Source organism: Thunnus albacares, chromosome 20 (genome assembly GCF_914725855.1).
Source record: "Thunnus albacares chromosome 20, fThuAlb1.1, whole genome shotgun sequence".
Lineage (NCBI taxonomy): Eukaryota > Metazoa > Chordata > Actinopteri > Scombriformes > Scombridae > Thunnus > Thunnus albacares.
This window is the reverse complement of record NC_058125.1, coordinates 22,160,101-22,188,091: the sequence shown is the minus strand read 5'-3', so window position 1 is coordinate 22,188,091 and position 27,991 is coordinate 22,160,101. Positions and strand designations below refer to the sequence as shown.

General features: G+C 40.5%; 1 protein-coding gene across 5 annotated transcripts; it reads left to right on the top strand.

Annotated features, from left to right (window-relative positions):
• The first annotated feature begins 52 nt into the window (after positions 1 to 52).
• Positions 53 to 26,248, top strand: ormdl3 (ORMDL sphingolipid biosynthesis regulator 3). Of its 5 annotated transcripts, XM_044337497.1 has the most exons (5): positions 53 to 136; positions 8,134 to 8,248; positions 20,013 to 20,221; positions 20,894 to 21,045; positions 23,175 to 26,248. In XM_044337497.1, the coding sequence occupies exons 3-5, from the start codon at positions 20,048 to 20,050 to the stop codon at positions 23,308 to 23,310; spliced, it is 462 nt and encodes a 153-aa protein (XP_044193432.1). In that variant the 5' UTR covers positions 53 to 136; positions 8,134 to 8,248; positions 20,013 to 20,047; the 3' UTR covers positions 23,311 to 26,248. The 5 variants fall into 5 exon arrangements, with proteins under 5 accessions (XP_044193432.1, XP_044193433.1, XP_044193431.1 ...); XM_044337498.1 differs by lacking the exons at positions 53 to 136; positions 8,134 to 8,248 and adding an exon at positions 17,815 to 18,117; XM_044337496.1 differs by lacking the exons at positions 53 to 136; positions 8,134 to 8,248 and adding an exon at positions 17,815 to 18,145 and having other exon boundaries at positions 20,016 to 20,221.
• Positions 26,249 to 27,991: the final 1,743 nt, after the last annotated feature.

Sequence of the window (27,991 nt, the reverse complement as noted above, 5' to 3'; positions counted from 1 at the left end):
CGTGTGGGCCTACTGTACCGTAACTATGGAAACTATGTACAGTGACATTGCACGCGCGTATGCTTTTCGCGCCCATCACTGCGAGCTAACGTCTACGGCTAACATAAACTCCACTTTTTTGAGACAGCTTCTAAATGTAAGTAACAAATAATGCTTAATATTTTGTTTCAGAGTTTCAGTCAGTGCTAGAAGAAGTATTTTGCTCCTTTATTAAAGTAAAAGTAAAAATATTTCAGACTTGTAGGCTATACAACTGTCAAAAGCAAAAGTACCACATGAAGGCAAAGTAGGACCTGCAACTGTTTATTGTTTTATTACAATGTATTATAATTGCCTTTTGATTGTTGTTATTGATGCAGCATGCAGTGTTTTAATTATGTAGCTGGTGAAGGTCAAGCCAATTTTAATAATTTAATTTAGGCTACTGTTAGGTAGTTAATTCCATTTAAAATGCATATTTTATAAGCTTGTTATATGTTTTGTGTGTAAAATCTGACTCTGCATTGAAGTACACTTAACTAAAACTAATGCCATCAAATACAACAGTGCTGCAATAAATTTTACATTCATGAAGGTTATAATGTTCAGTTTTTGCTGAAACTGTTTTAGTGAATATATTGATTTATTCTTGAGAGATATTTCTAATATTTTGTCCATCTGATTCACTTCATTTAGGGTAGACTAAATATAAAAACACATTTTAGTATAAGGCTATACAAATACATTGAAATTGTGTTTCTGCCATTGTTTTAGCTGAAATCATTTACCTTGAGCACTGGTTAAGAGACATATTGCAGTATGTTTTATATCCAAGGAAGTTTTCCGTAGTTTATAACACTATTGAACGTTCAAGTGGCTGACAAAGTAGAGTGAAGCAGAAGGATAAGGAGGGCGATTAGAGAGCTTGTCACAATCCATCTCTCCATGCGTTATTCCTTAGGCACTGTTCAAAGACTCATGCGTGCACGAGGAAGGTAGAGTCATCTACACGGTTGTGTTGCTACTTGTAAGCTCCTTAAGATGGCAAAGAGGCGGGCGCCTTGTTCGTGATGCCCATTCTGTGCAAACATTGTGACAACGTTGGTTGTGTTCTTGGCTTACACCCTTGTTGGAGGGCATGCTGAAAACTGCTTACACATGATGATATAATTTTCCATTTCGTTTGATCACAAGCTGGGACTCTCTCCAGCTCTCTGCTGTCAGGTGAAGAGAAGAAATAGGGCTGATGATGTATTCAGCTACTCCTTATTTGACTAGGCCTACAGTTAGGGTGGGATTTTGATTGTTTCAGTTTGGATCAGTTTCCAAGTTAGTGAAATGCTCAGATGTGTTCAGCCCTGAGTCTAATGAATCTTTCATCAAAAAGAGCAATATACAAAGCATTTGGGTTAGATCTTAAGTATGAATATAACTTCTGTTACTTATAATCGTTTGAAGCTAAAGGTAAACAGATTCAGTGAGAAATATGAAAGGATTCAGCTTTATACTGGCTGCAGATCTGATAAGATGCCATCATATTCCAATATATTTGCCAATAGTGATTATTGACTAAGGGTACAAGTTGTTCTTAGCCGTGTCTGAACAAGTTAACTTATTTCATTAAAGAGAAATTAATAATGTTAGCTTATGCTGGGTTTGTGCCTGAAGCGTTGAATCCCAAGTGAGCTCTGTCACTTCTTCTGTGAGATCCAGGCTCCTGAAAGAGGCCTCTGCAGTAACAGACTGCAAGAATATTGTTTGCATTAAACTCTTATCTACCTCTCATTTACCTCTATATGTTGACGCCGCAGCTCAACTTGTCAGATTTGCCTGGAGGACATCATGTTGCTAAATGAGGCCCTAGCAGAGCAGTAGGAGACGTGCACTGAAAACATTGCCATCAGAATCTTATTCATAAATCCCACAACAGAGTCCGCAGAGAGATAAAGACACTCGAACGAGAGTAAGTGGGCCAAGGAAAGTTGCCGGCTTTGCCCGAGGATGGGACTTTTCCTGGTGGAGGCTGGAATGCAAAGCTCCTGTCTGTGTTTTGTTGTCTTCTCTTTTACTTTGGCACACTTTTGATTTGTGGTCCAACAGCTCCTGGCTGATCAGATAAAAAATGACAGGACCCCTGAAAAATGTTCCAACCTGTTCTTTCTTTCTACCTCCTTTGCCTCCCCTCCTGTCTCCCCGCTCTCTCTGCAGACTGTTGCAGCGAGTGTGGAGTTGGGACAAGGAGCCCCTGCAGTCACAAATATGGAGACGTGAAGAGGGAAACTGAACAGGGTGTAAACTTGTGAACCTGCCTGTCAGGAAGTGAAGGAGAGCGGCAGTAGCTCTGCACAGTAGTGCACCGGAGAGTACGAGGCACTGACAAACGCACGTCAGACTGGAAGCTTGGTGTCTTCGCGTGGACACAACAGAGTCTGAGCTGTTGTCTTGGGAGGACAGAGCTTGTTTGAATGGGAGTCTTGAGGGACTGTGTGAATGAACCACAACTCAAACAGCGCATTGTTCCCTGCCTCTGCTCATTAGGGGCAGCTTGTTGGCACTGCTGCTTGAATTGTCAGCAGTAATGCATCCTATGCAAATCATAACTTGTAATGGAGTGTCTGGAATCTTCCAGTGTATGTCTGGAATTTCTTTGTGGAGGTTTCAAACACCACATAGTGTCTTTAAAAGTAATTAAAAACCTAATTGTTGTTGACGTTCACATGCGTAGATGGTTTGAAAAAAAAAAAAAGAGGATGAACCCGGTTAACAAAGCTTTCCAGTCTGCAGATATTTCACTAACAGGCAGAACCGCTAATAGCTCACTCTGGTTGAAAAAGCTTAATCCCAACCCTGATCTGTTGTTGCAGGTTCCTATCTGTATGAAACAAACTGTCATCTATGTTTTTACCTCTCCTTTTTACCTTTATATCCCTCAGTAGGGTGTCATGGGTGTCATACATCAATACTTTTCTGGTGCAGGCTGAACTGTAAAGGATCTTCTGAAAGCTGGTGTCAAACGTCTGACCAGATGTTGTCTATGTATTCTTTGATCAGATAACTCTTGATTTATTTGATTTATCTATTTTATTCTAGTTAAGTTGATGTGTTCTTGTGTTTGGACAATGTTTGGCCTCTCGTTAAATTTTAAAAAAGGGTTTTATAGAAAAGCACAGTCTCAATTTAGAGTGTTAATAATTTTGATATCAGTGCTGAAACTCAGTTATCATATTGCCACTAGTATTGAAAAACTTTAAAAGATACCTAGCCCTACCCTGAAGAACGTAAATGTGTGCAAATTATTCCACCATGTCATTTTTTCCATGTTTGGAGATTAAGTTTTGTGATTGCAAACACATAACTACACATAATTATTGTTAGTGTTCACTCTTGATCCCTTGTAATTTAGAGATGTTGAATGATTTTCCTCTCTTCCTTTCTACACAGCAGCTATTGGTTGTTTGGTTAACCTGGTCAGTGACCTGAGGGCTTTGACTACATCTAGGGCGTACAGGTGTGATCAGCACATCTTTGTCACTGACCCCAGTGTGTCAGAGAAATTGCTCTTTTCTAATAATTAACCTGTGTAACAACCATACAGGTGAGATCAGCCAGGTAATGAAGACTTGTGTGTGTGTGTGTGTGTGTGTGTGTGTGAGTGTGCCTCCACACGTGTCCCCTAATGATCCTTTTGCCCCTAGCCGTTGCCATTTTTCCTTTGAGGAACTGTCCTGGCCTGTGTTTTAGTGCAGCTAATAGCTATGCGCTGGGGGACTTTGTCATTTCCTACAACAGCACATTGCATGTCCTTTGATGGTGGGGGAAGATTAGGACTCGCCTTCACTACTTTGAAATACCACTCTCCTTTGAACCTCTCACCTAGCTTGGGTTTGACTGGATAATGTCATCCCACATGCTTGTTGATTGAAGACAGTCCAGTAATAGGTTTGCACATTTTTGGTGACTGTCATAGACAACATTCTTTAACATCAGTATCAGTTCATCATATTAAAAAACATTCAATCAAATTAAAGTGTTTTGATACAGCTCTTGCTCCATTATGGTCTTAAAACTGTAGCAGTGGCAATGCTAGTTATATGTGAATTTGACAAATTCTCTCATTTTATATGTCCTGTATCCCTGTGGATGTCCCACTCTGTGGAGACATTTCTCTTAAGCAGTGGCCCAAAATTGCCTTTGACCCTGGCCCTATGGCAGCTCTCAGCCATTCATAATGGAACCCTAACGTTTCTTATGAATGACATTCTTCAGGACTTTCCTGCTCTTTTCTCTACCTTCCACTGCACTGTTGAGAATAATACCCGAACATCCTTGATCTTTTCACACAGGGGCGGCAGACGGAGGATTTTCTCGCAGTAAGAATCATTTAAGTGATCCCTTCGCCAGTGGTAGGGGTTTTGGGGTTGAAGATTGGATTGAGGATTGGAGGTGGGGGGTGTCACAGACATATAATGACATTCCTGAGACCCAGAGATGGACTCTAGAGCCCCATTTAAGCCGCTCAGGTTGAACTGGAAAGGTCTGTGTATAGACTGGGCAGTTTGGTAAACCTAGATAGCTTTGCGAGGTACGGCGCTGATATTACTGAGGCCCCAGTGGTTCCCAAAACTTCCACAAGTGGCACTTCTAACAGCAAATACAATTTTATTCAGGAAGCTGCATGTAGGCTTATACTTGCTCCAAATTGTAATTAAATAAAGTTAAAATTGTATCACTGAAAGCTTTAAAATGTCCAAATCTGGATGTGTGACACCTTTAAATGTGTTATTCTGCACCTTTAACAAATGCAATCTGTTGTTTTTTTTGTTCTGACGATGCAGATTTTCTCAACTCTTATAACTTGTGTCTGCATATAAAGCAGTAACTGAATATTAACCCTGTTATGACTGCTTTGAAAGTTTTGTGGTTTCTGGTCAGATTCATTGCCAGTTTCCCCCAAGCAGAGGTCAAACAAAGCTGTCAAGGTGTACTATGTAAGTAAGTAAGTAAGTAACATTTTATTAATATAGCACCTTTCAAAACCTAAGTTACAAAGCGCTTAACAAAAGGATAAAAGATTAAAAGAACAGAAGATGAGTAAAAAAAAGAAAGAAACATTACAACAGGAGACATAAACACAATAAAAACAAAAACAGTTAAAGGCATCACAAATCAAATTAGTGTACATGATGACTCAAGCACAAAAACACGATAATACAGAGCAAGATACTAATACAAAGCCATTGTAAAATATAGGGACTCCATGTATTGCTTATTAAAGGAACAAAAGCTGGAGATGATTTCAGTGTGCTGAACCTTCCATCAAGCATTTAAGACATTATCAAAACTGATCAGTTGTTTGGACCCGTTTGCTGCTGCAGCAGTTGCCACTCGCACCATCTCTGTATCTGTCTTTCTGTCTCAGGTTCCTCTCTCCCTACCCATTGTTCTCTGTTTGATTCCAGCTTTCATAACGGCAAAAATGTAAATCTCAAGTAATATTAAGCAGTGTAAATTTTTAAGGGAAAAGCCGAATCTCACATGAGCTGGCCCCTTCTTGAAATTACAATGAGCACCAGCAAAATTTACATCAAGTGTACAATGTCTGTGCTGTCTCGTGCAGATTTAACAGCAGTGATGATAACAGAGGATTAAGAGAATAACAGTTATTGGATTTAAACATCTCGTGGCTGTGCGGTGTGATATGACAGCGTTAAACCGATAATCACTGCTGATGCGCGATGGCTGGTATTGAAGGAAATTCAGCTGTGGTAATTACTCTCTGAAAGTGACTGTCATCATTCACTTACAACCACCACTGTTTAGGCAAGGAACATAAACACGCTGTTGGCTGACAGAGTGGCTTAAGATGTTATAAATGTAGTAGATGAGTTAAGCCGCACAGGCTTAATAAAATACGAACCGTGACTCCTAATAACCATAGTATTTTATGAAGACAGCGTATCGTGTCATAGCTCACAGCTTCTTGTTCTTATATTTGGATATTCATCGATTATCATGCACATGTGAAAAGGGTGAAACCATAAAACAGTAATAAGTCTTTAAACAGGTATTTTTTTCATTTTTAAAACACACAGAAAGGATGGTGTTGTCAGATTATTGGACAGAGACACTGTGGGACCTGTGGATTATGTGCGGCCACAACGTTGCTTCAAACTGTCATGAATTCTCTCAAACCTTTATTCTGCCCGTTTTGTACAAAACTACATTTTCCCCAACATTCTTGCATTTCAAGAAGGCAATTCACTGCTCTTGTTTCGCCTTTCCAAACCCACCTCATTAGTTTGCTATGCCTTTTTTCTTGCGACTACACCTCATATTCGTCCATGCATATGTGCATATCACTGGAGTTATTTATGCTCTGTTTTGTTTTCAACAGCCCATCTTGTAACAGCAAGGCTGCCAGGCATAAAGCAGTCAAAACTCCTCTTCCCTCCAACCCATCCCACCTTGGCTGGAGAATTTATGGCCAAGCCATCGCCCCTGAGACAGAAGCTGAGAGGAGCCTGCCTGGGCCCTTGCTGAAACTCGGCACCCTCTTGTTTGACGCACCACCTCATTTTGTCTCCTTTTGGACATGTTCGACACCGCGGGGTGATGCCACTGACAGCACTGTTTGACACCCATTCCTCAGCACCTGCCCATTCACCTGGAGCTACGGCTCGGCTTTTCATCTTTACACCCTCCCAGTAACTCCTAGCTCGGCCCACACTTCATAATTTGTTACCCAAATCAAAGCTGGTGCGCATTGTTAAGGTTTGAACATTATACCAGTGTCATGTAAGCTCCTTGAACAGAACAGCTGCAGGTCACAGAGAGAGAATCCCAGGCTCTTTGTCACTGTTGTCTGATGGTTCTTGCTGAAGCCAGGAGTGGGTGTAAAGTCCTCTTTGCCATTAACACTTCAGCCCTGTGGCCTGTGTGCTTGGCAGCTGCCTGCTCTGTAAATGAAACCAGAAGATGCTTGCGGTTTGGACAGCGCTATGGTGGGACCACATGCTAGTTGGGCTACTAAAAGTGTAGTAGCTCTGACAAGTATTGTGTTGTGAGCCAAAAGAGCTTTGTCATACGCCTACGCAAATATCTCCAAAATAGAAGCTTTATGTTACAAAAGAAGACCAGGAGCTATGAGGTCAGCTGCATGTAGCTGAATTTGTAATGAGATGAACCTCTAAATTTCAGTTGCTGGTGCCAAAAGCGATCTGGGCTAATTTAACAAAGAATGAAACCCTGCGGCACCTAAACATATTGTCTCCTGACAAATCCGTAGTGGAGGGGGTGAATTGTGGTACAATTGAAAAGCAAAATGATATGCTTAACTGTTTTTCCCCCCAAAAAATGGATTGATTTAATTACAACTGATGCCTCTTGGCAGACTGCAAATTTGTATTATTTTTAAAATTGTGAACACCTTTGTCAGCGCCAAATATTTTGTTTTTAGTGCATGTCATACATCTACCAAAAAAAACCACCCAAAACAATTCAAATTCAATTCACCGCATGTTTTGGGGGCCGGCGGCCTGAATGTAGAACAGTGACGCACAATAGCAAACAAAACAAAATGACGCTGATCTTATCAGTCATGTTTGCTAGACTTCCTAAGACTCCTAAAATTATATTCTTGTATTTAATGATAAAAATTGATTATGTTTTAGAAACAGGATGGACAAATCATTTTTGGAGGCTTTGTTGAGTTTTCGTGAGCAACATCAGTGTTGTCATTGTCCTGGAGCGATATCCACAATTTATGTAATAATGAATTATCTCACTGACTTCAGCTGTTGTGGTGAAATGCTTCACAAGTCCTTACATTGCTGTTGACAATTCACATCAACATGGCAAACACTCGCGTATTTTTTCTCAAATTCAAAAAAGAAGTCCACATATTTAAACACTTAATGGTTCCCAAACTAAAAATTCATCCTCTTTGCATCACAACATACTGCAATATGATAAATGGACCTGAGTGTAGAGGGGAAAAGAACGGCGAGCCTTTTCCGTTACACTAGTATTTGAGGTTAAGATTCTTTGGACTGGGCCGGAGAACATTTTTCCACGCAGTCAACTGAAAGTGCACATTCTGCCCTCTCAGAAATGATCATTTGACCAAAAAGACTCTCTCTCTGTATGCTGCTATAGGGTCTGATGCTGAAACTATGGATTGTACTCACCACCAGATGGGATAGCCTCCAAGCACCCGTGAGCTGGACAACCACACACACATCAAATATCCAATCAGATACAAATCCATGAGGTAAGCCTTGTAGTGTGTGAGAGGGTAAATGGATCAATACATAGAACTTCCAGTAGGCAATGAAAAAGAGTTTCCAGGAAGAGAAGCTTTAGGGCAGCTTGATTGTTGAATGAGGGGAAAATTAAAATGATATTGAAAAAAAAAAATCTTCCTCCTGTTTTCCCCCCTTCTTTGAGTCGGGCCAGGAAAGTGTGTCTGTCTCCTAGTAGTTAAGAGAATAAGTGTCTCTTACACACATGCACACACGCTCCTACCCGTCCTCTCCTTCCCTCCCTCTCTCTGAGGTTCTTCCCTAAGGTAGATATCTTTTTCTCTCTCTCTCTCTACTTTTTTCTCCCTCAGGATGCCTCATCCACAGGCCCAATATTAAAGGGGGGGGGGGGGGGTGTGGGGGGTGGAGAGGCGGGGGTGGAGGGGGTGGAGGGGTGGGGGGGGTGGGGGGGGAGAATGAGGTTTGGAGATGTCAGCTGGCAAGCCAATCACAGAAGATGGCCTTAGGTTACGAAAAAAAAATTATTATTCGTTCCCATCTGTCAATCACACGCCACCCCCTGGTAATGTGGAAAAGAAAGGAAAGAGTGAAAAGAGGGAGGGAGGGAAATGAGAGAGGGAGGTATAGGGAGGGACACATGAAAAAGGTAGAGTAGAGTTGTTACTCAACTTGTTTCATCTGTGATCATTGAAGAAAAAAAAAAAAAAAAAAAAGATTCCCCACTGTGGCTGGAGGTAGGTGAGGAGATGTAGGCCAGCTTCTCTTCAGGAGGGTTCACACACACACACACACTGACGTACATGTTGACACATTGATTTTTTTTTTTTTTTTTTAGGGGTTGTGCCCTGACTAATTGATCCGGATATACATGCATTCAGTGCACACACACACACACACACACACTCAAGGAGACGCACGTCAACACACGCATAATCTCCGTCCCCAACTCACGGGGACATATACAGTGAATTTTCTAAATTGTTGTCCGCCCACCCCAACAGGGGAGGACATAAAAGGGGACACAATAAAGCCATAAACTAGTGGTGGTGGCTGGGCCAGGCATGCAGGGGTTATATGCTTCAGCGGCCCAAAGGCGACACATTTTACATCAATACTATTGTCATTCTGATGGGCTGTGGGGTGAGCAGCCGTAGGGACGGGGGGGGGGGGGGGTGGGAGAGGAGCAAGAGATAGATAGAGAGTGGTGAAGGAGGAGGGTGGGACACTTGTGATGGACTTAGCCTGAAGTAACCATGCATTCGATTCACATACAAGGAAACTGATCAGGACGAATACAAAACGAGATACCTGGCAGAGATCAAACAAAGTCAGTTGTAGTGATAACAATCTAGTTACCAGTCGGGTCGTCATGGAAAGAATGACCACTAAAAGATGTGACCACTGCAAAAGACATTTTGAAACCAGTAATGAAGGGGTTCATCAGTATGAATTTCATACTTGACTTCACAGAACAAAATGTTTTATGAAAAGTGAAATTTCTTTACCATTTCTTTGACTGGTTTCCTGCTAGGGTTTTTTGCACAATGCCCTTTAGAGACCAACGCTGTCAGTTGTAACATGTTATTATAGAAGACTGTGTTAAGATTGTAGCTTCTCTCTAGTTGAATTTCGGGAGGATTCACTCGGTTAAATAAAGATTTGTTTGACATTCTTCCTACTGTAGGGGAACTGGAATTGAAGGCCTTTCTGAACACATTATTTTAAAAATGTGAGTTGACACTTATTAGAAATACATTTACAAGTCGTTAGACCAGATGGATTACCTGATAGATTTCACAACAGATTGAGTGTATGGAGCCATATGGAAGCCAGCCTCAGGAAGATCTGTTTCCAAGTAACAAAGATCAGAATAAACTATGACATAGTAAGAGATGTTTTATTTATTTCATCCTGATTTAATATTGTAGCAGGAAAAAATGAATGAAAAAGATTTTAAGTGCACTCTGAAGACATTTACAGATACTTGAACCATTATGTGTTTTAATCATCAAGTAAAGTTCATGATGTTGCTGAAATAACAGGTGTCTCAAATATAATAAACTTTCACAGTTGTTAAATACAAAGTTTGCCCTGGATATGTCACTCTATCACAAATACTGCTACTCTTAAGTGATTTCTAAATGTATTATCAGCATTTATACCACAAAATATCTCAGATGTCCTTCCCTCTGATGTGTGTTGCCTGGGGGGCTGTGGTCTTTCTGCTGAGGACCTCCGGGGCATGTGTGAGCTCGGCGGACTGAGGGGGCTCGAAGGTCACCCAGCAGGGGCTGGGAGCATGCACTCTGCAGAGAGGAGGCTGAGTGCCCACCGCAGGGAGAGAGCCCAGTGACCACTGTCTGGAGGTCAGTAGTGAAGTGCCCCCCTTCACCCGCCCCCTCTGTGTTTTATTCCTCCATAACAAAGAAGATAGGGAAACAGGCAGTGACTGAGCAGCACTCGACCTACCGCCCTGTTCAAGAGGAGGTGGTGGTGGTGGTGGTGGTGGTGGTGGTGGGGGGTTCCCCTGAGTCTCTAAATGTGACAATAATTGATAGATATCTTTGTGAAACTTGTGTGAAACCTGCTCTCCATGCAGTCATGGTGGGGAGTCTTCTACATTATACCAATAAAGATGATTTTTCAATGCCTCAAGTCAAGATGCGGTATGTCACAGCAGTGCTGACAATGAGGCAGGTCTGTTTTCGATCACGAACATTGTTGTGTGTTACGGCATCGATAAAAATGTGCCTAGCTCAGCTCTGGGATTTGGATGACAGTTGCTCTGTAGGAGCAATAGACAGATTGCAGGGCCAGGGATGGATGGGGGGAATGTGACAGTGGTCTAATTTATGAGTGCAGGCAAAGGAATCAGTCTGCGGTCTACATCTGAACAACATTGAAACCACGTTTCCCAGGTTGAGGCCACAAGTGCAATGCGAACTGTCTGGAAAGGCAACAGCGATTAAGCTCAAGAACATCGGAGCCTGATCTTGAAATGAACTGTGACTCAACAACACTTGTGGTGGTGTTTTGAATGGTGGTGTTTTGTACAATTCTCTGCAAAGCAAGGCCTCGGTCTGCGTGTCTGCATCAGTAGGTGCACAGGAGGGGGAGGCACACACAGAGGTCCCCTACCGGGCCGGTTTCTACGGTGACCTGAGAAAGGCCGTAACTAGGTCCGGCTCTTTCTCAGGCCTAATCAGCGTATTACCACAAAGACGGACATGTGTTCGGCCCCCCCACCTCTCTACCCTCCCTACTCAATCCAACCAGCATGGCTGGACACAGGCAGCCAATAAAACCAGGATTAGGAGGGTATCTACACACACTGGGCTGTAGCGAAAAAGTTTCTGAACACGCCCAATCCCGCCCTGCTCCCTTCACAAACTTCTTTTCATCATTCTTCTCTGTCTCTCATTCCTACCATCTTTCACTTTATTTCACTTGCTCCCATGTTTATATCCTTCCTTTGCCTCATCCTTTCAGAGCTCTCACCCTGTAAGCTCTTCACACAATGGGGCATCCAGAAATTACTCATTTTGCTGGGGCAGTTCAGCAAATTCCCAATGCCTCTTGCCCACCTCCCCCTTTATACTCTGGATCCTGTGCCTTTTGCGGTTATGATAATGAAATGTGCTCCATCACAATGACAAAGCTGTGCATGTGTTTGGCTGTGTATGTGGATGAGTGAATTTATGTGAATTCACGCTCCTTTACATATTTTTGCATGAATTCACGCTCTTCTACATAATGTGCAAGATGGAAACCTTCCACTTGAATTTCGTGACCACGGAGCAGTTTTTCTTTTATTTCCATCTCTTTAGTAATTGCCTGATTAATTAATACCAGATAGTGATAATAAAGCGTTCTGTCTGTACAGGAAATACATCGTGTTTACTATCATGATTTGTCAAGAGACTTTTAGTCGTGCATGTGGCTTTGTAGCTGGGAGACTGAAGCCTCACCCATCAGCCTTAGAGCTCCTGCTAATGTGTCCTGGAAATGGACGAGTGTTAAAGATAATATCAATGCCTTTGTCAGGACTTTTTAAGACTGGGGACAAAGACGACAAGAACTCATCGCCCAAATAAACCTTTTTCATTAGAGCAGCAAACACTTCATCCCCCGGCTGTGTGAGGGAAGCTGTATTGGTGTGTGTGTGTGTGTGAGCTGCTCAGCAAAGTCCCACAGGGAAGAGCCTAAACCCTCAGCGGTCTTCAGCCGGACACTGAGGCGGCCTAATTAAAGGGCACTTAAGCCCCACAAAGTGCGGCAGTGCAGGTTGGTGTTGGTGGGGGTCCCCGTCGAGAGGGACAGAATTCATGGCACTCGTAAACAAGGGGGTCCAGGACAGAGGGACAGAAGAGGGCTATGTGCCAGAGACTTTGTTCACACAAGATGAAGAGTCAACAGCCTCCCCATCCCTCACCCCTCCTTAGCCATCCCCCCTAATAACCACCTTCTTCAGAGGAGCTGCAAACACAATGCCGTCCCACTCCCCTCCTCTTGCTCCCAATCACTGTTGGGACAATGAGGGGAACCCCCCCCACCCCACCCCACCACCACCACCACCACCACCACCACCATCCTTCTGCCCCTCCCGACCCCCAAACAGACACTTCTTTTATTGAAATTCTTTGGTGTTCTAATCCTCAGCTTCCTCCAGGGGCAATAATGGACTCCCTGCGTCAGCCTTTTCCAGCGAGGCTATCATCCAAGCCTGCCTGGGTCACAAGTCCACCTCCCCTATTGGAGAAAACTGCTCCAGCAGTGTCATTCCTGTCACATCCAGCTCATCTACAGGCCATGCAAGCCCCACGCCATTGACCTCTAGAACACATTCATATTAATAACCCAGTATTTTTCTGTATTTACAGGTAACATTTTCCATTGGACACCTTTGTTACAGCTGGTAATTAGAAGCAATACACTCATTTGCAAAATACAGGAGAATGTCTCCCCACTTAGTAATTAGTCAAGCTGTCATTTTTATTGGCTTTGTTGGACTCAAACAAATCCCCAGTTGGCTAGACTGCATGTTAGTTCATCTGTACACCATACAGATTCAGAACTCATGAGGTTCACCGAGCAAATTCATGTTGCCTAACAGTTGGAGGGAAGTGCGGAAAGTTCTGGAAGTAAGAAATGCTGCTTTAAATAAATTGGCAGCGTATTTCCTTGATGAAATAATAGTAAATACAGATTATAGTTTGATGTATAGTTTGAGCATTAAGTGGATTGTAGTCAAATATTGCCATGTCTTATTTATTTCAATTTACAGAATGTTACCTTCACTGATATAAATGGGGTGGATAAAATATTAGAAAGTATAATGCAACATCATGCAACACGGCATACGACAGCCTCCAAAATTCAGTCAAATCAACATCTCTAGAATTTATTGCAGGGTTGTAATACTGTATTAATTTTAGCTTCTGTTATAATAGTAACTGAGCATTCATTAAGCATGCAAAAGCATTAATCACACATATTTTTATTTAGGTGAGTACTGAATTATCATTATATATGATGAAAAGGAGTTTTCAGAGGCATTATATGAAAAGACACACTGTCACACCATAAACACTGACCTGACACCTCACAGTTGTGATCTGCTCATGGAGAACACATACAGGACTGTAGACGTCTGTGTATTTCTTTGCTGGTAACAAGTAGAAACACGCAAAGAACAAGCTGGGCATAATAATTACACTTTTAATGTTGACTGCACCACTGTGCTTGTATTAAAAGTTACATCACAGTACAAACTCCAGGATGGCAGCAACCAGCCCAAAGTGTGTTGATGGTGACATCTGCTGGTTACTTATCACAATAAGACGCTCTTGATTGTCAAGTACATACTGTGTTTGAAATGTCTTGTAAGCATGAAGCCATGACCCTGTAATGTGACAACTACAGCAGCAACTTACAATGTATTTTGATCAATTAGTCAGTGAAATGTCAACAATTGCGACAAATGCCTATCATAATTTACCTGAGTCCATAGAAATATGTTCAGGATTGCTCATTTTGTGTGAGAAATAGTCAAAATAGATAAAAATGTTTGATTTAGAATTACGTGAAAAAGGAAAATGCAAGAAAATATTTGTATTTGAGAAACCACGTCTTGCTCTAACAGCAGGAGCAGACTGTTTAGCCTCTACTCTTATATTTATATATATATATAAAAGTAGTAAATGTCATTGGCTCTACATTCTAATTTTGATTTGAAAAGCAGACAGCTTTTCTCTTGTTGGGTTTGGCTAAGGGATAAAATGAAATGAATACACTTACAAATTAGCAGAATTGCATCACTGCAATCTCTGGTACACCAAAGGATGTTAACACCAAATCCCTTCGCCAGGAACATTTCATCATTGGATCCTTTGCTACTTGGTTTCAAATAAGTTTTTGTGACTAATGCAAGCTACATTAGCTCAAGAGTTAGTTAAGGGTATGTCTTCTCTCTGACAACCTTTAAATGCAGAAATGATATAAAGACTATAAGAGTATACTGTAAGCTATGCTGGCTCTTTTGAGGAGTTCTCAACAGAAAGGAAACAACAACAGAGAATGTGAAAGTGAAGCTACAACAAGAAAAAAAAATTATAATCTTAAAGTAAAAAGGTTTTTGAAACTATTCAATGACGCTAATTTAGGCGAGAGTGCAAAAGATCTGGGCTCAAATCTCAGCCCTGGTTTTGTTAAAATTTATACATGCATGTTTGGTACAATGATATTTTTGTAAAATTGTATTTATAATAAGATACAGGTTCATGAATTGTCATGTGTGTCATAGTAAACACATTCTTTGCTAATGACATACAAAGAATTTACACTGGTTTCGTAGCTGAAGACAGCCACCAATGCCAGAAAATGAAATGCATCTCTTCATTAAAAGCTTTTATCACTGGTGTGAGTCCTATTAATGGAATCACATTACGTCTGAAAGCTGTAGCCAGATGACTTGTGGGCATTAGCCAAAGTGTGGAGAGATGTAGTCTACAGAGGAACATATCTAAACATCTATTAAATACGCGGGTGTGAAGAAATGGATACGACCGCAAGACTTTGAAGCTTTGATTTTATCATCGTCAGTGGTAGCCAAAGTTGTCTTACAGCAAATATCAGATATCCACTCCGGCTTTTTCTTTTTTTTCTTTTTAAGATGGATGCCACACAACAGGAGGAAGTGATATAATTTAATGAACAGCTTATTGATTATGAATTATAATGTACACTGTTTAAACTTGCAATATTTATAGCTTATTTATAGCAACCTACAAGTTTAAAATAATGGCTTTATGTTACAGTAGGTATAGCATCCTATCAAGGTCTCAAAACCATCATTTAGCCTCTTAAATTGTACTCATTTTACTGAAATGATTGGAGAAAAAACGTCAACTGTCTCCCTTTAAAACCGACACCTTGTCCCTCAATGTCAAATATACCCAGATGACGACTTTTTGATCTGACATTGCATCTGTTGGCGTCATCATTTGCGCCCCCTCCTGAGGTGTGTTTTATTCAATGTCATGTATTTGGCCATTGTTCCAGTGCCAGCGATGATCTCACAGCACTGTCATCCATTCACATTTGAACGCAGATCTAGGTTTACATAGCTAACACCAGTATAGCACCCAAGGCTATGAGCATATGAGAGAGTCCACTTGTCAGCCAACCAAACCTGTTTGATGCCATTCATCACAGGGGTACCCTTAGAAACAGTGGGTGTCATGTAACATTGCATGCAAGTAGGACACAGTTGACCCCTTTAGCCTAGGGCTACTGTGGGCCTAAATTAGTATTAGGGCTTATCTTTGGATCTAGAACATGACACTGTTGATCTTTGATTTTGGGACCAGAGTATCAGCTCTGTCAGTCATTTTTTGTTTGCCTCTAGCAACGTTTCCTCTCACCTTGGCTACATAAGAAGTCAAGGGCCTCCTTTTGTACAGAAGTATCAAGTGCTAACCAGAGAGGCGTCAGAGACAGTGGCTGGAAAACCTGTTTAATTGAAAAAGCCTACTGACTACCACTAAATACAGTGAATTTAAATTGTAACCTTATGTCAAATGTCTGTCCCTGTTATGTAGATATCTGTAAGAGCTACTTTATTTTTAGCTAAGCATGTGGCCAATGTCGTTTGTCATTCTGTCGAATAGTTGAGGCACCACTTCGGTCCAGACTGAAATATCTCAACAATAATTGGATGGATTGCTGTGAAATTTATACAAACATTTGTGGTCCCTGAAGGATTAACTTTGATGATCCCTTGATTTTACCTCTAAGTTGACATTTTAGGTTTTCTGTGAAATGTCTGGATCAGTATTAGATGGATTGCTGTGAAATTTGGTGCAGATATCCATGTCCCCCTCACTATTAATTGTAAAAGCTTTGGTGATCCCTTGACCTTTCATCTAGCGCCATCATCAGGTCAAATGTTTAATTATCTGCAAAACAGATAACATTCCCATTAGCTCTACTTTATGTTTAAAGCTAATTAGCAAAAGTTAGCATTCAAACAGCCCAAACTAAGATGGTGAACCTTGTAAACACCATACCTGCTAAACATCACCATGTTAACACTGTGAGCATGTTTGCATGCTGATTGTAACATTTATCCAAAAACAGAGCACAAGTTCAATTATCAGTTATAATTTTTGCGTTCTTACAATACTATATGTTTTTGCTCTCTCAACCCAACCAGTCAAAGCAGATGGCCGCCCACCAAGAGCTGGATTCTGCTTGAGGTTTCTTCCCGTTAAAGAGGAGTTTTTCCTTGCTGCTGTCGCCAAGTGCTTGCTCATGGGGGAATTGTTGGGTCTAAATTAAAGAGTACGGTCTAGACCTGCTCTATGTGAAAAGTGCCCTGAGATGACTTTTGTTGTGATTTGGCGCTATATAAATAAAATTGTAATAGAACAGAAAATAATAAATATATAAATGAACCTATACTAATGTGGGAAGTAGTACCAAATGTAAAAGCTTTTTCATTTTTTCTCTCAAAAGCTATATAATCTTACAGCTTGCATTATCTCAAGTGTCTCCCGTCCTTTTTTTAAATATTAATTTAATTAATTATTGAATTAATTTAAAATGATTAATTTACTTTTATAAATATATATAAGAGCAGCTTTCGGTTTTGTGCTTCAATTTTTATACTTTTGTGTAACAATGCACAAGTTAGATATCCAGTTACTTAAATTGCATAATTTTGCAATTATTATTTTTCTTTTTTGTAAAAAAAAATTAAAAGAAAAAAAAACATTAAAAAGAAAATTACTACAATCATGTTTAGAAAAAAAACAAACATTTTTAAACCATTTTTTAATAGGCTATTTAACGTCAAAATTATATTTAACGATTTAACGAAATGTTTTTATATTTCCGTTATCAAATCTGTCCCCAGTGACAATCAAGTCCGTTTCCTCTGAACCTTCCTCCGCTGTGACGTAAAGGGGGCGTAGTGCACGTTTCCCCAACGCATTGCGCGCTGATTGGTTACTTTTGGCCACGTGACCTTCAGCGACCAATCACAGCGAAATGCGAAGAGTAAAAGAACTCACCCTTTAAAAAAAAAAAAAAAAAACGGCACCGTGAAAACGAATAGCGATGACGTTACATCATGAACTGTGCTGTGTTGTCAGCAGCTGTTGGCTAGAAGACGAAGGAAAAGTGCTTGTGTCTGGGTTGATTGTGTGCGAGCGGACCGACCGTTGCGCTTTTAGCAGCACGTTTCGGCACCGAAAGATGGTACCGGTTGACTGATCCAAACACCGGAGCCCCGCCAGTCTCCCGGTGATAGTATCAGTTACACAACTGAAGGCATCGATGAGACAAAAACTGTGATAACGGACTAGTGCCAAGACAGGTTGGAGTTGAAGCCATTTTTCTCTGCAGTGAGTGTAATGATTTATTTACTCAGTTATAATTAACCCTAATATTAGTGTACTTGCTGCTCCAGTAGTGCTACGTTAGCACACTTGTAGATATAAGGTTGTAGCTACGTTACGGATAATTCTGTAACCAGTGATATATTTGGACCTCTGACAAGTTATGAAACAGCATGCTGGATTAACCAACCCGTTGCTACGTTGTTTACTGTTGTCAATCAGTTTTTTTTTTCCACTTTTAAAAATGTAGACTTTTTGACTTGTGTCTTAATGTAGGCGTGTTAGTTCCAGTTATATCATTGGCCACAGAAAATACTGGTGTCTGATTGGCTGGCAGGTGCCCGTTAAAATCATCAATTGTGCCACTACAGTAGATACTGTAGGATTAAAACTGGGACACAAGGTTAAAATCAATATCATTATAATCATTGGAATAAGATATACAGCATGATATGGAAAAAAAATATTTGCCAAATATAACATATTGGAAATAATTCAAATGATTGTTCAGTGCTGTTAACTGGCATCCACTGTTATCAATTATGTCACACAAAACACTTCATAATGTATGTGTAAATCAATCAAATCATCATTCAGTCATTCAGTCAATTGGTTGAACAGATAGACTGATAGATACAGACTTGCGACAAATTAAGGAGAATTAGGAAAAAACGGTACAGGTCTAATGCTTGACCCCTACAGTGAGGGGATCTGGTGGCTCTGTTATGGTTTGGGGGTCCACTTGTCCCCTTAGAGGGAAGAATCACTGCAAATCAATACAAAGTTGTTCTGAGTGATCACCTTTATCCTATGATGAAACATTTCTATCCTGATGAGAGCGGTCTCTTCCAGGATGACAATGCCTCCATTCACAGGATACGAGGAGTCACTGAATGGTTTGATGAGTATGAAAATGATGTGAATCATACGCTACGGCCTTCACAGTCACCAGATCTCAACCCAGTTGAACACCTATGGGAGACTTTGGACTGACGTGTTAGTCAGCGCTCTCCACCATCATCATCAAAACACCACATGAGGGGAATGATGTTCATCCCTCCTGAAGAGTTCAAAGACTTGTAGAATCAATGCCAAGGAGCATTGAAGCTGCTCTGGTGGCCCAACAACCTTATTAAGACACTTTATATTGTTTTCCCTTTAATTTGTCACCCATCTGTAACTTTAACTGTATATATAATTGGAACATAATGTCATCATATACAGCACAATCATGATCAAAGTTCATTTTGCCATTCTTACTATCATATTGCAAGTACATTTATGCTGACCCCAGGAAGAGTAGCTGTTGTCATGCATTAGCTCACAATAGCTAATAAACAATAAATAGTAAATAATATGGTGCCACTGAAAGTTGGTAAATGATAGTACTGAATTACTTAGGGCTTCCATAATGGATTCATCTGTCCATTATTTTTTTCTCAATGAATCTATTAGTCGTTCGGTCTTCAGAATGTTTCTCAAAGCCCAAGATGCAACCTAAAATGTCTCGTTTTGTTCCAAACAATAGTCCACGACCCAAATATATTCAGTTTACTGTCACAGAAAACTAAACAAAACAGAAAATATTCACATTTAAGAAGCTTCAACCACAGAAATTGATCATTTTTCTGTAATTCTACTAACTGATTAATCGTTGCAGCTCTAGAACTGCCTCCCATCGCTGCATAGGTTTTTATTTTAGTTAGGAGCAAGCAAGTCATGTAATTAAAATTGTAAAACCTATACTGCTCATGCACTGTTCACGTCATTAACATAAGTCATAAAAGCTAGATTATGACTTACCAGATAACCTCTTGCAGATGCAGTCTGAATAAGCTGAATCACAACATTCAGTTTTCTTTATGTCATAAAGTAGGTACAGTGCTTTGAAGCGGCACTACCGCCATCATGAACGTGGGCACGGCGCACAGCGAGGTGAACCCCAACACCCGAGTGATGAACAGCAGGGGAATGTGGCTGTCTTACATCCTGGGCATCGGCCTCCTACACGTCATCCTGCTCAGCATTCCCTTCGCCAGTGTACCCGTGGTCTGGACCCTCACCAACCTCATCCACAATCTGGTCAGTGGAGAAGAATGTACAAAGGCACCAGCTCTACCACATTTTCCTTTTAACATTTATTGAAACAGTCAGCTCAGTGAAAGACAAATACAGTGCAGTGCTGGCCTAATAGAAGGGTTCGGGCTGTGGTGAATGAAAGCAGAGATGCTTCAAATCAAGCAGATTCTTTTTTATTTCAGGGGGAAAATTGTACTTGCTGCTTCGCTGCACTGCTTCTAGTCAAGTTCTTTGTTAATTAATTGGTGCCAGTAATATTTCAACCAGCCTTTTAATTTTCAGTGTTGAGGTATTCCACAGACTTGCATCATAAACTTTGATTACACAAGACTCTCTGTCTGGCCCTCGGTTTCAGAAAAGAGTACAATATTAACCACAATTTGATCTTGTGACAGAAGTGTATTTGATACTGAAGGCTTTGGTCTTCCACTACATTTTGTCATATGGTTTAAAAGAGCTGTCCTAACATGACCCTGAGGATATGCCTGCATGATGTTTGTGGGCTTCCTGCTGGGGTTTGTGGTCTATGAGTCAAAACACCTACTTCCTGGGCAAACTGTAATATTAACACATCAGTCTCCAGTCACTATGGTGTACTGTTATGGTGTCATAACAGTCCTGCTCTCTGTCTCTAACTGTGTGTCTCTTGTGTGTGTGTGTGTGTGTGTGTTGCAGTGCATGTACCTCCTACTTCACACCGTCAAAGGAACGCCCTTTGAGACTCCGGATCAGGGCAAAGCTCGCTTGCTGACACACTGGGAGCAGATGGACTACGGTGTGCAGTTTACTGCTTCGCGCAAGTTCCTAACCATTACACCCATTGTCCTGTAAGTGGCTCTCCACATCTAGTACTCTGCCCTCAGTTGTGTAACAGGTGGAGGAAATAGCTGATCATTAAGGATGGATTTAATCTCATATACAGTCTCAGAAACACATAGATCAGGAGTCTACCTTTTGGAGTCTTGATACTGGAACAAGTGACATGTTTTTCTTGCTGTAATTATTCCTCCTGTTCATACTGACCATTAGAAGATCCCTTCATAATTCAGTTTCAATGTAAATGAAGGGGGACAAAATCCACAGCCCACCGAAAAAATGTATTTAAAAGTTTATTTGAAGGTAATATGAGTCCAAATTAGTCAAATCAAGTTGATTTCTTTCAAAGTTGTGTCCTTCTGGTGGCAAATTTCCTCTTCTTGTTATGATCCTTCAACTGCAGCTGAACAGGAAAACACTGTCCGTCGAGACACAAAGAGGGAATTTTTTTTTTTTTTTTTTATTACTAAAAAGGACTAACTGTGGGAGATCCACTTTATTTGACTAACTCAGACAGCTGAAGACTCATATTAGCTTCAGATAAACCTTCAAATACATTTTCTCTCTAAACGAGGGATTTTGTCTTCCATCACAGTGAGCAAAACCTGTCTCCAATGTGCACCTATCGTTGTAAGAAAGACTTGTAAAATTGTGAAAGTATCCTTTAAACAAGTACATCAGGCCTGAGGATGGTCTAAATTGGACACAGTGTTGACAGAACAACCAGTCCCTAGTGCTCCGACAAAGACATGATCCCTCACTGGCTTCCCACCCACCAGCACCAACTGTGTTTAATGAGGATACGACACTGGTGCTGGGGATTGCACACGGGTCTCTGTGGAGGTGGCTGAGAGCTTTTTTTCCCCAGTTCCATCCAGGCGCCGTAATCAGTGCGCTACATAGGCTGGTGCAAAGACGACTGAAATGACTTGTTGTGTTGCATCTGCCAAAAATATACTTGTCCTGTAGCTCTATTTGTGAGCATGCAATCACAAAGCCTCTCGATTGATTAGCATCCCCGCTGCTCCCTTATTAGCCGAGCTCACAAATTGTTAAGGGGCTTAGTATTCGCAGCAGCACCCCTCGCTGCTTTCATGCCCTTTTCCGTCCTTATTAACCAGCCGAAGTTCTGTTTACAGGAAGCGCTCTGGCTCCCTGGGGTTGGTTTGCCAGCTCAGCCTGAACATTGTAGTGATGGCAGTTTTTGCAGGTGTACCGTTTTTTTTGGGGCTGGACCGCAGCTACCGGCTCTGTAAACACGAAAGCCTGTCGCTGACTGATAGTGTAACTCCATCAGTTGGCTGTGTTGCCACTTCCTGTATCTGTCGTTTCATATTTAAAAAAAAAAAAGCCCTCTAGTGTTTCATACATGTTCCAGCCATATACAAGATTTTCACACTAACTTTCAAAGGACTCTTAGTCATTTTGTTTCGCAACCAGCGCCAGCAGGATGGTCAATGTGTTGGCTCCAGATGAAAGTCCTTGGAGAGCCTTATTTTTTTATTTTTTTATTTTTTTTTTTACATGTCCTCACTTGTTCAGCAGAGAACAGAATGTGCAATACCTCATTCTAAGCTCACAAAATTCTTTATTGATGTGTGCAGCTGTCTACATTGAATCATCGTGGTTAGTTTCTTCTTCTTCCCTTATTGACTCTGGTGTCTCACCAGAAACACCGCATCTCTGCATCCGGTGCTGACATGCCACTTTCTGAACATTTGCCTCAGTAAATATGTCCATGTGGATGTGTAGACTAACGTGCACATTTTTAGTTACATCAATAATCAGCGATGTTGCAATCCTGTTATTCGGCATGTCGAAACAGTATCGCAGACTCAAGTGTTGGCACTGTGTTTGTGAGTTAGGAAACATCTTGCTGTGATTTCAGAAGAAAAATAAGTGAAAGGCTTTTGCTTACTTAAAGGGAGGCTTTGTCAGCTTTAATTTGACTTCATGTCTTCACTGAATACCTCGTTGTGCTCCTTAATCTTGTTAACTGTGACACTCTGTCAAAGACTTCAGAGAAATGGAAAAGATTAATATGTTGATTTGGAGTTAATTTGTTACTAATTTCTGCTCCTTTAGTCATTAATCTTTCTTCTCTCTCTCTCTCTCTCTCTCTCTCTCTCTCTCTCTGCAGGTATATTCTAACCAGCTTTTACACCAAATACGATCGGGCCCATTTTGTGGTCAACACTGTTTCCTTGCTCACTGTACTCATCCCCAAGCTGCCCCAGCTGCACGGCGTGAGGATCTTTGGGATTAATAAGTACTGACAAGGTGGAAGAGGACACCTCCTTCTCTTAGTCCCCATGGACTGCTGAAAGCACACAGAGTATCAGGCCTCTGATTTGGCTGCAGAGCCACGAGGATCCGATCTTTGGCTCCTAACTCTGCTGAGCAACACTCTAAATGAAGCCTTCTGGGGATACTGCCATGGTACCAAACCCCAGGCAAGAGACACAATACACTATACAAAGGGAAAGTGTACTGTTGTGATTATTCGTGGGCCTATCTCCTGAGCGTTTGTAAGCATTTGTAAACAGGAGTGTCGTAATAAGTTCAGTTTCTGTAGAAATGAGAATTTTCTGGAGTGAAAGGTGTCGGGGGGGAGAGAACGATGTAATTGCACAAATATCGTGTGTCATTTTACACCCATTGGCACACTTAGGTGGTAATCAAAGTTATTTTGTATGTAATGATATACTGCTGTATTTATTCAGCTTCACTCCCATGTGAAGCTTCCTCTTTCTTGAGGGTTTTGGGTTTAGAGGAGCGTAACAATACTTTAATGAAATGGTAAGGGACCTGTGGACCGCTGCAGAGGCAAGACACGAGAAACCACAAGGTTTTATATTTAGCCCTGGCTGCTTCGCTCAGGGCCAAGATTGGGAAGTTAAGCTACTCTTATTTTTATCTGACCATTTCCATATTTGGACGCCTCTTGTTCTGGTTTGTGTCACAGCAAACCCTCTGTCTGCAAAACTGTCTGGCCTGTGTGCAGAAAGTATGCACAAGAGCGCACTAGTCCTGCAATATGAGTCGAGAGATAAATATTTCTGTCCTCACCTTTTAGTCATAGTTACAAAACATATGTGGACACATGCTTGCAGCTACTCGGTTAAAGTGCTCAGGCCCCATTACATTAGATAGATCCTTCATTTACTCACACAGGCTAAAAGTCAGAAGTGAAATAAATACAGTAAAATACGAATAGAAGTTAAATTGAATAATAATGTCACCCTAAGGGCAGGCAGGGAACTTACCTTAGAGGTGAAATAAATAAATTCGTGCAAATTGGGCTGAACCGAGCAACGACGAGATGCTTGTTATGTCTGCATCTCAGTTTGGAACCTAGAGGCAAATTATACACTGAGTAACAGTTTATCAGGTACGCCTCCGCAATCTAATGCAATCTAATACAAGAGCTCTGCAGTAAACCCTGAAATACTCAAAAGTGTTCATCCATATTTACACATATGAAGGGGGTCGAATATTAGAAACGCCTCTCATATTATCACCTTTATAAAGTTGTGTTTGTGGCCACTTTTTATTCTTAATTTTGGTCTCCACCAGCTCCCGAGGAGAAATACGTGGCTCTCTAGCTGCTACATGTTCGACTCTCTTCACCAGCTTGTAGCTAGCTTTGTCTGTTCACTGTTAAGTGCTGGACAGGTAGCGTACAACGAGTCTGAAAACAGCTACCTGCTGGAAACAAGACTGATCCGAGTGGAATTTGTGAACCTGAAAACACAAAACAGTGAGCTGAGGGGAAATATTGATTAGCTTTAAGATTCATTGAAGTAAACAACTGAAAGGGACATCTGTTGACTTAAGTTTTAGCCACAGGTGATCCACATCCAAATCTTTCAAGAGCATCAGCTGCTCCCTCTTCAGCCTGTCAAACTTTTTTTTTTTTTTTTAAGATCCAAGGAAATTATTCTGTCTTTACATGTTAAAGGGATTCTGAATTATGTTACAAAGCTGCTTTGCATTAGAGTAAGAATGTCTAAAAGGTAAAACGTCACTGTTCATTTAAGACTGTTAGTGCATATTTATGTTTTAAAGTTTTACATATTGTTAGTTTAATGCATGTGTGTGCGTGGGGTCTCTTGTTTCATCGCGCTCGGCGGTGGAAACCTGGAAGTGTCCGTGAACCGTTTCACCTTGGCAGTTCTCATCTTGAATGAGTTCGTTAATGACTTAATCAGTGAGACTAAATTGTAGAGCGCGGAAATCCGTTTAACAGTGATTTATTTCAATTTGATCCTTCGAGTTGGACGTTTGATCAGAAGAGTGTTTTAATTGGACTTTGGAAACGAGCAGTTCAGTTCATTAACAATCTGCCAACCAGTCAGACTGTGCTTATTCTCCTTCAAGGTGAAAAATACTTAATAATTCTCAAATAAAAGACAAAAAGTTATGATTCCACGACACAGTTTAGTCAAACTAGACATCTGAATTTATAAGAATGAAACAATTCTCCATATTTTATTTTATTTTTTTTTTTAGAAATATGTTTACTGATGTTAACCTGAACAGTGTTGGCTGCACATTTCACTGGCAGCAGTAGTGATAGTTGTAGCTGTGTCAGTGGCAGCAGTAGCCTTAGTAGCATTAATATTAATAGTACTGACAGTGGCAGCAGCAGTAATAGTAGTAGTGACGGTAGCAGCTTTCCAATCCTGGTGGACCGCAGACTAGTTCTGCTTAAATTAAATCAATTATGATTCATGCTGTTCCATATTAATCATAGCTGAACCCCCCAAAAAAACAATTCAATTAACCGTTTCTTTTAGATTGAAGTATTGAATTGGCATCATTTATAATTGATGCATCAATACAACCAATGATAAGCATGGACCAAAGGAGAAAAAACAAAAACACTAATGGATTTGTAAATAACTGCTGCAGATTTCCTTTCATTGAAATATTGTCTTCATTATCACCATAAAGGGCTTTATTCAAGGACGAGCTATAAGATTTCATAGCACAAACTGACCATGGTTTTTACATGTTTTGTTTTTTTTCCCCAGCTGTTAAGGACAGCTGAACGGAAAGGTTGAACTGAATGTTGGTAAAATGTGAAACAGTGTGCTCACAGCGTCTGTTTGATGATCAGTGTACCTGCTTTTTTTTGAAGGAAATATCAATGTGATCTTCTGTAAGAGTGCTTGACCCAAAATACAGTATTTTTCAAGTATCATCTCAAAATTCTTGTTGTTGTTTACACCTTCACCTTTTGGTTTTGTAGCTCTGAATCACAGAGGCTGGATGAATGTGATAAACGACTGTAGTTTTTCTGGCTTTAATCAACTCTTGTCTTCGTGTTTCAAGAAGACTTTCAAGAAGATTGAGCCTTAAATCTAAACATAGATTTAAAGATCAGACAGATTAATGTTCATCTAAACCTCCAGGCTTCCTTTAGGACACAGAAACATTGTTTTCTCCTCCAGTAAATTGATTTATCTCGCTTTAAAGATGTTACACCACAGTCTGCAGCCTTTACTTTGTGCTTATTTCACAACATTTTCTTTGCCAGTAGCAGTACGTTTGAAAAATGCTTTGGAGTATTGCTTCATACACACATACAGGTACGCACAGAACCCGCTGATTGCCATCGCTGCAGTACAACAGACTAATAAAAATGACATAATCGTCTTAAACACTGCAGCTCAAACCCTCCTCACTCTGTAAACTTCACCTGGTACCAAATCAAAAATTTAATCTGTGGTCTTTATTTCAACGCCGCAAGCCGATACAGGTCCTGTATGTGCTCACTCTGTTACACAACACTGGAGGCTTGTTAAACATTGATTGAGTCAGAGTGATGATGAGGTATTAGAGTGAATAAAAGGGGTATCACATGTCGGATTAATAGCTGTAATACACAAAGATTTGGCACCCTGATACAAAAAAACCCCCGATGTTTGTAGAGGATAGTCCTTTTTATTTTGGTATGATGTTGATGATGAAGCACAAAGGTGTAACATCACTTTCACAGTTTTATTTATAGGCATGAGGATTTTTGAAGGTGTCTTTTCCCTTTTTTAAAATATTTCTGGTCAAATCCCTCAAACAGTTATGAGACCAGGCTGGTAACTGATCGATATGCAGGCGCTTGGAAGGGATTTGATGGAAGATGGGAATAAATTCAACAACATACCTTGTTATTTTGGGGAGAGGGGGAGTTTTTAATGTAATTTTCATGTAGTCCTGTCATTCCAGTACTTCAACACCACGTACTGCAGTGCAAAAAAAAGTGTTTGTTATTTGCTATTCAAGCAATTACAATCACAAACGCTGATGATGTTGCAAGCAAGTGTTTTAAAATGATTGAGTGTAGTGTGTCCAGATGTGACGACAAAACCAGAACTAGAATGTATATACAGTTTATGTTCTTTCTCTTTAAAACTGCATTAAGACCTTAAATTTCTCACTTAACATAAAAATATCTCCTCTGGTATTTAGATCAGTGCCTTGTAGTACCTCTTCATCTCCATATTAAGGTATCTACTGTATATTGTTGCTATTGGACAAACAGCAATTAAAGGTCTTTTCAGGTAACAGCCGCCAGATTAACATAAAATCATTTAGGATGTAAATTTGCATCAAGTTTTTAATGAGTTTCTTGGTCCTGGGAGATGAGAATCATTCTAAACATAAATAAATGAAGTTCATTATTAATTACAGTTCATAAATTATAGGATTTTACTATTTATTTTAGTCTATAATGAATGACAACCCTCAAGGTTTTAACATTTTTGAAATCAGGTCATGCTGACACATCAAATGCAGCCGATGCACTTTGATAATATCTTCTACAGCATCACAAAGTTCTCTTAATGCGGGAGACACAGTGAGAAATAAATTGACTCTGGGATTTCCACTTTGAATGAATGGCAAATATTTGTCTCATCAGCACTAGCGCGTCTCAATCTGATTAGAATAATGAAA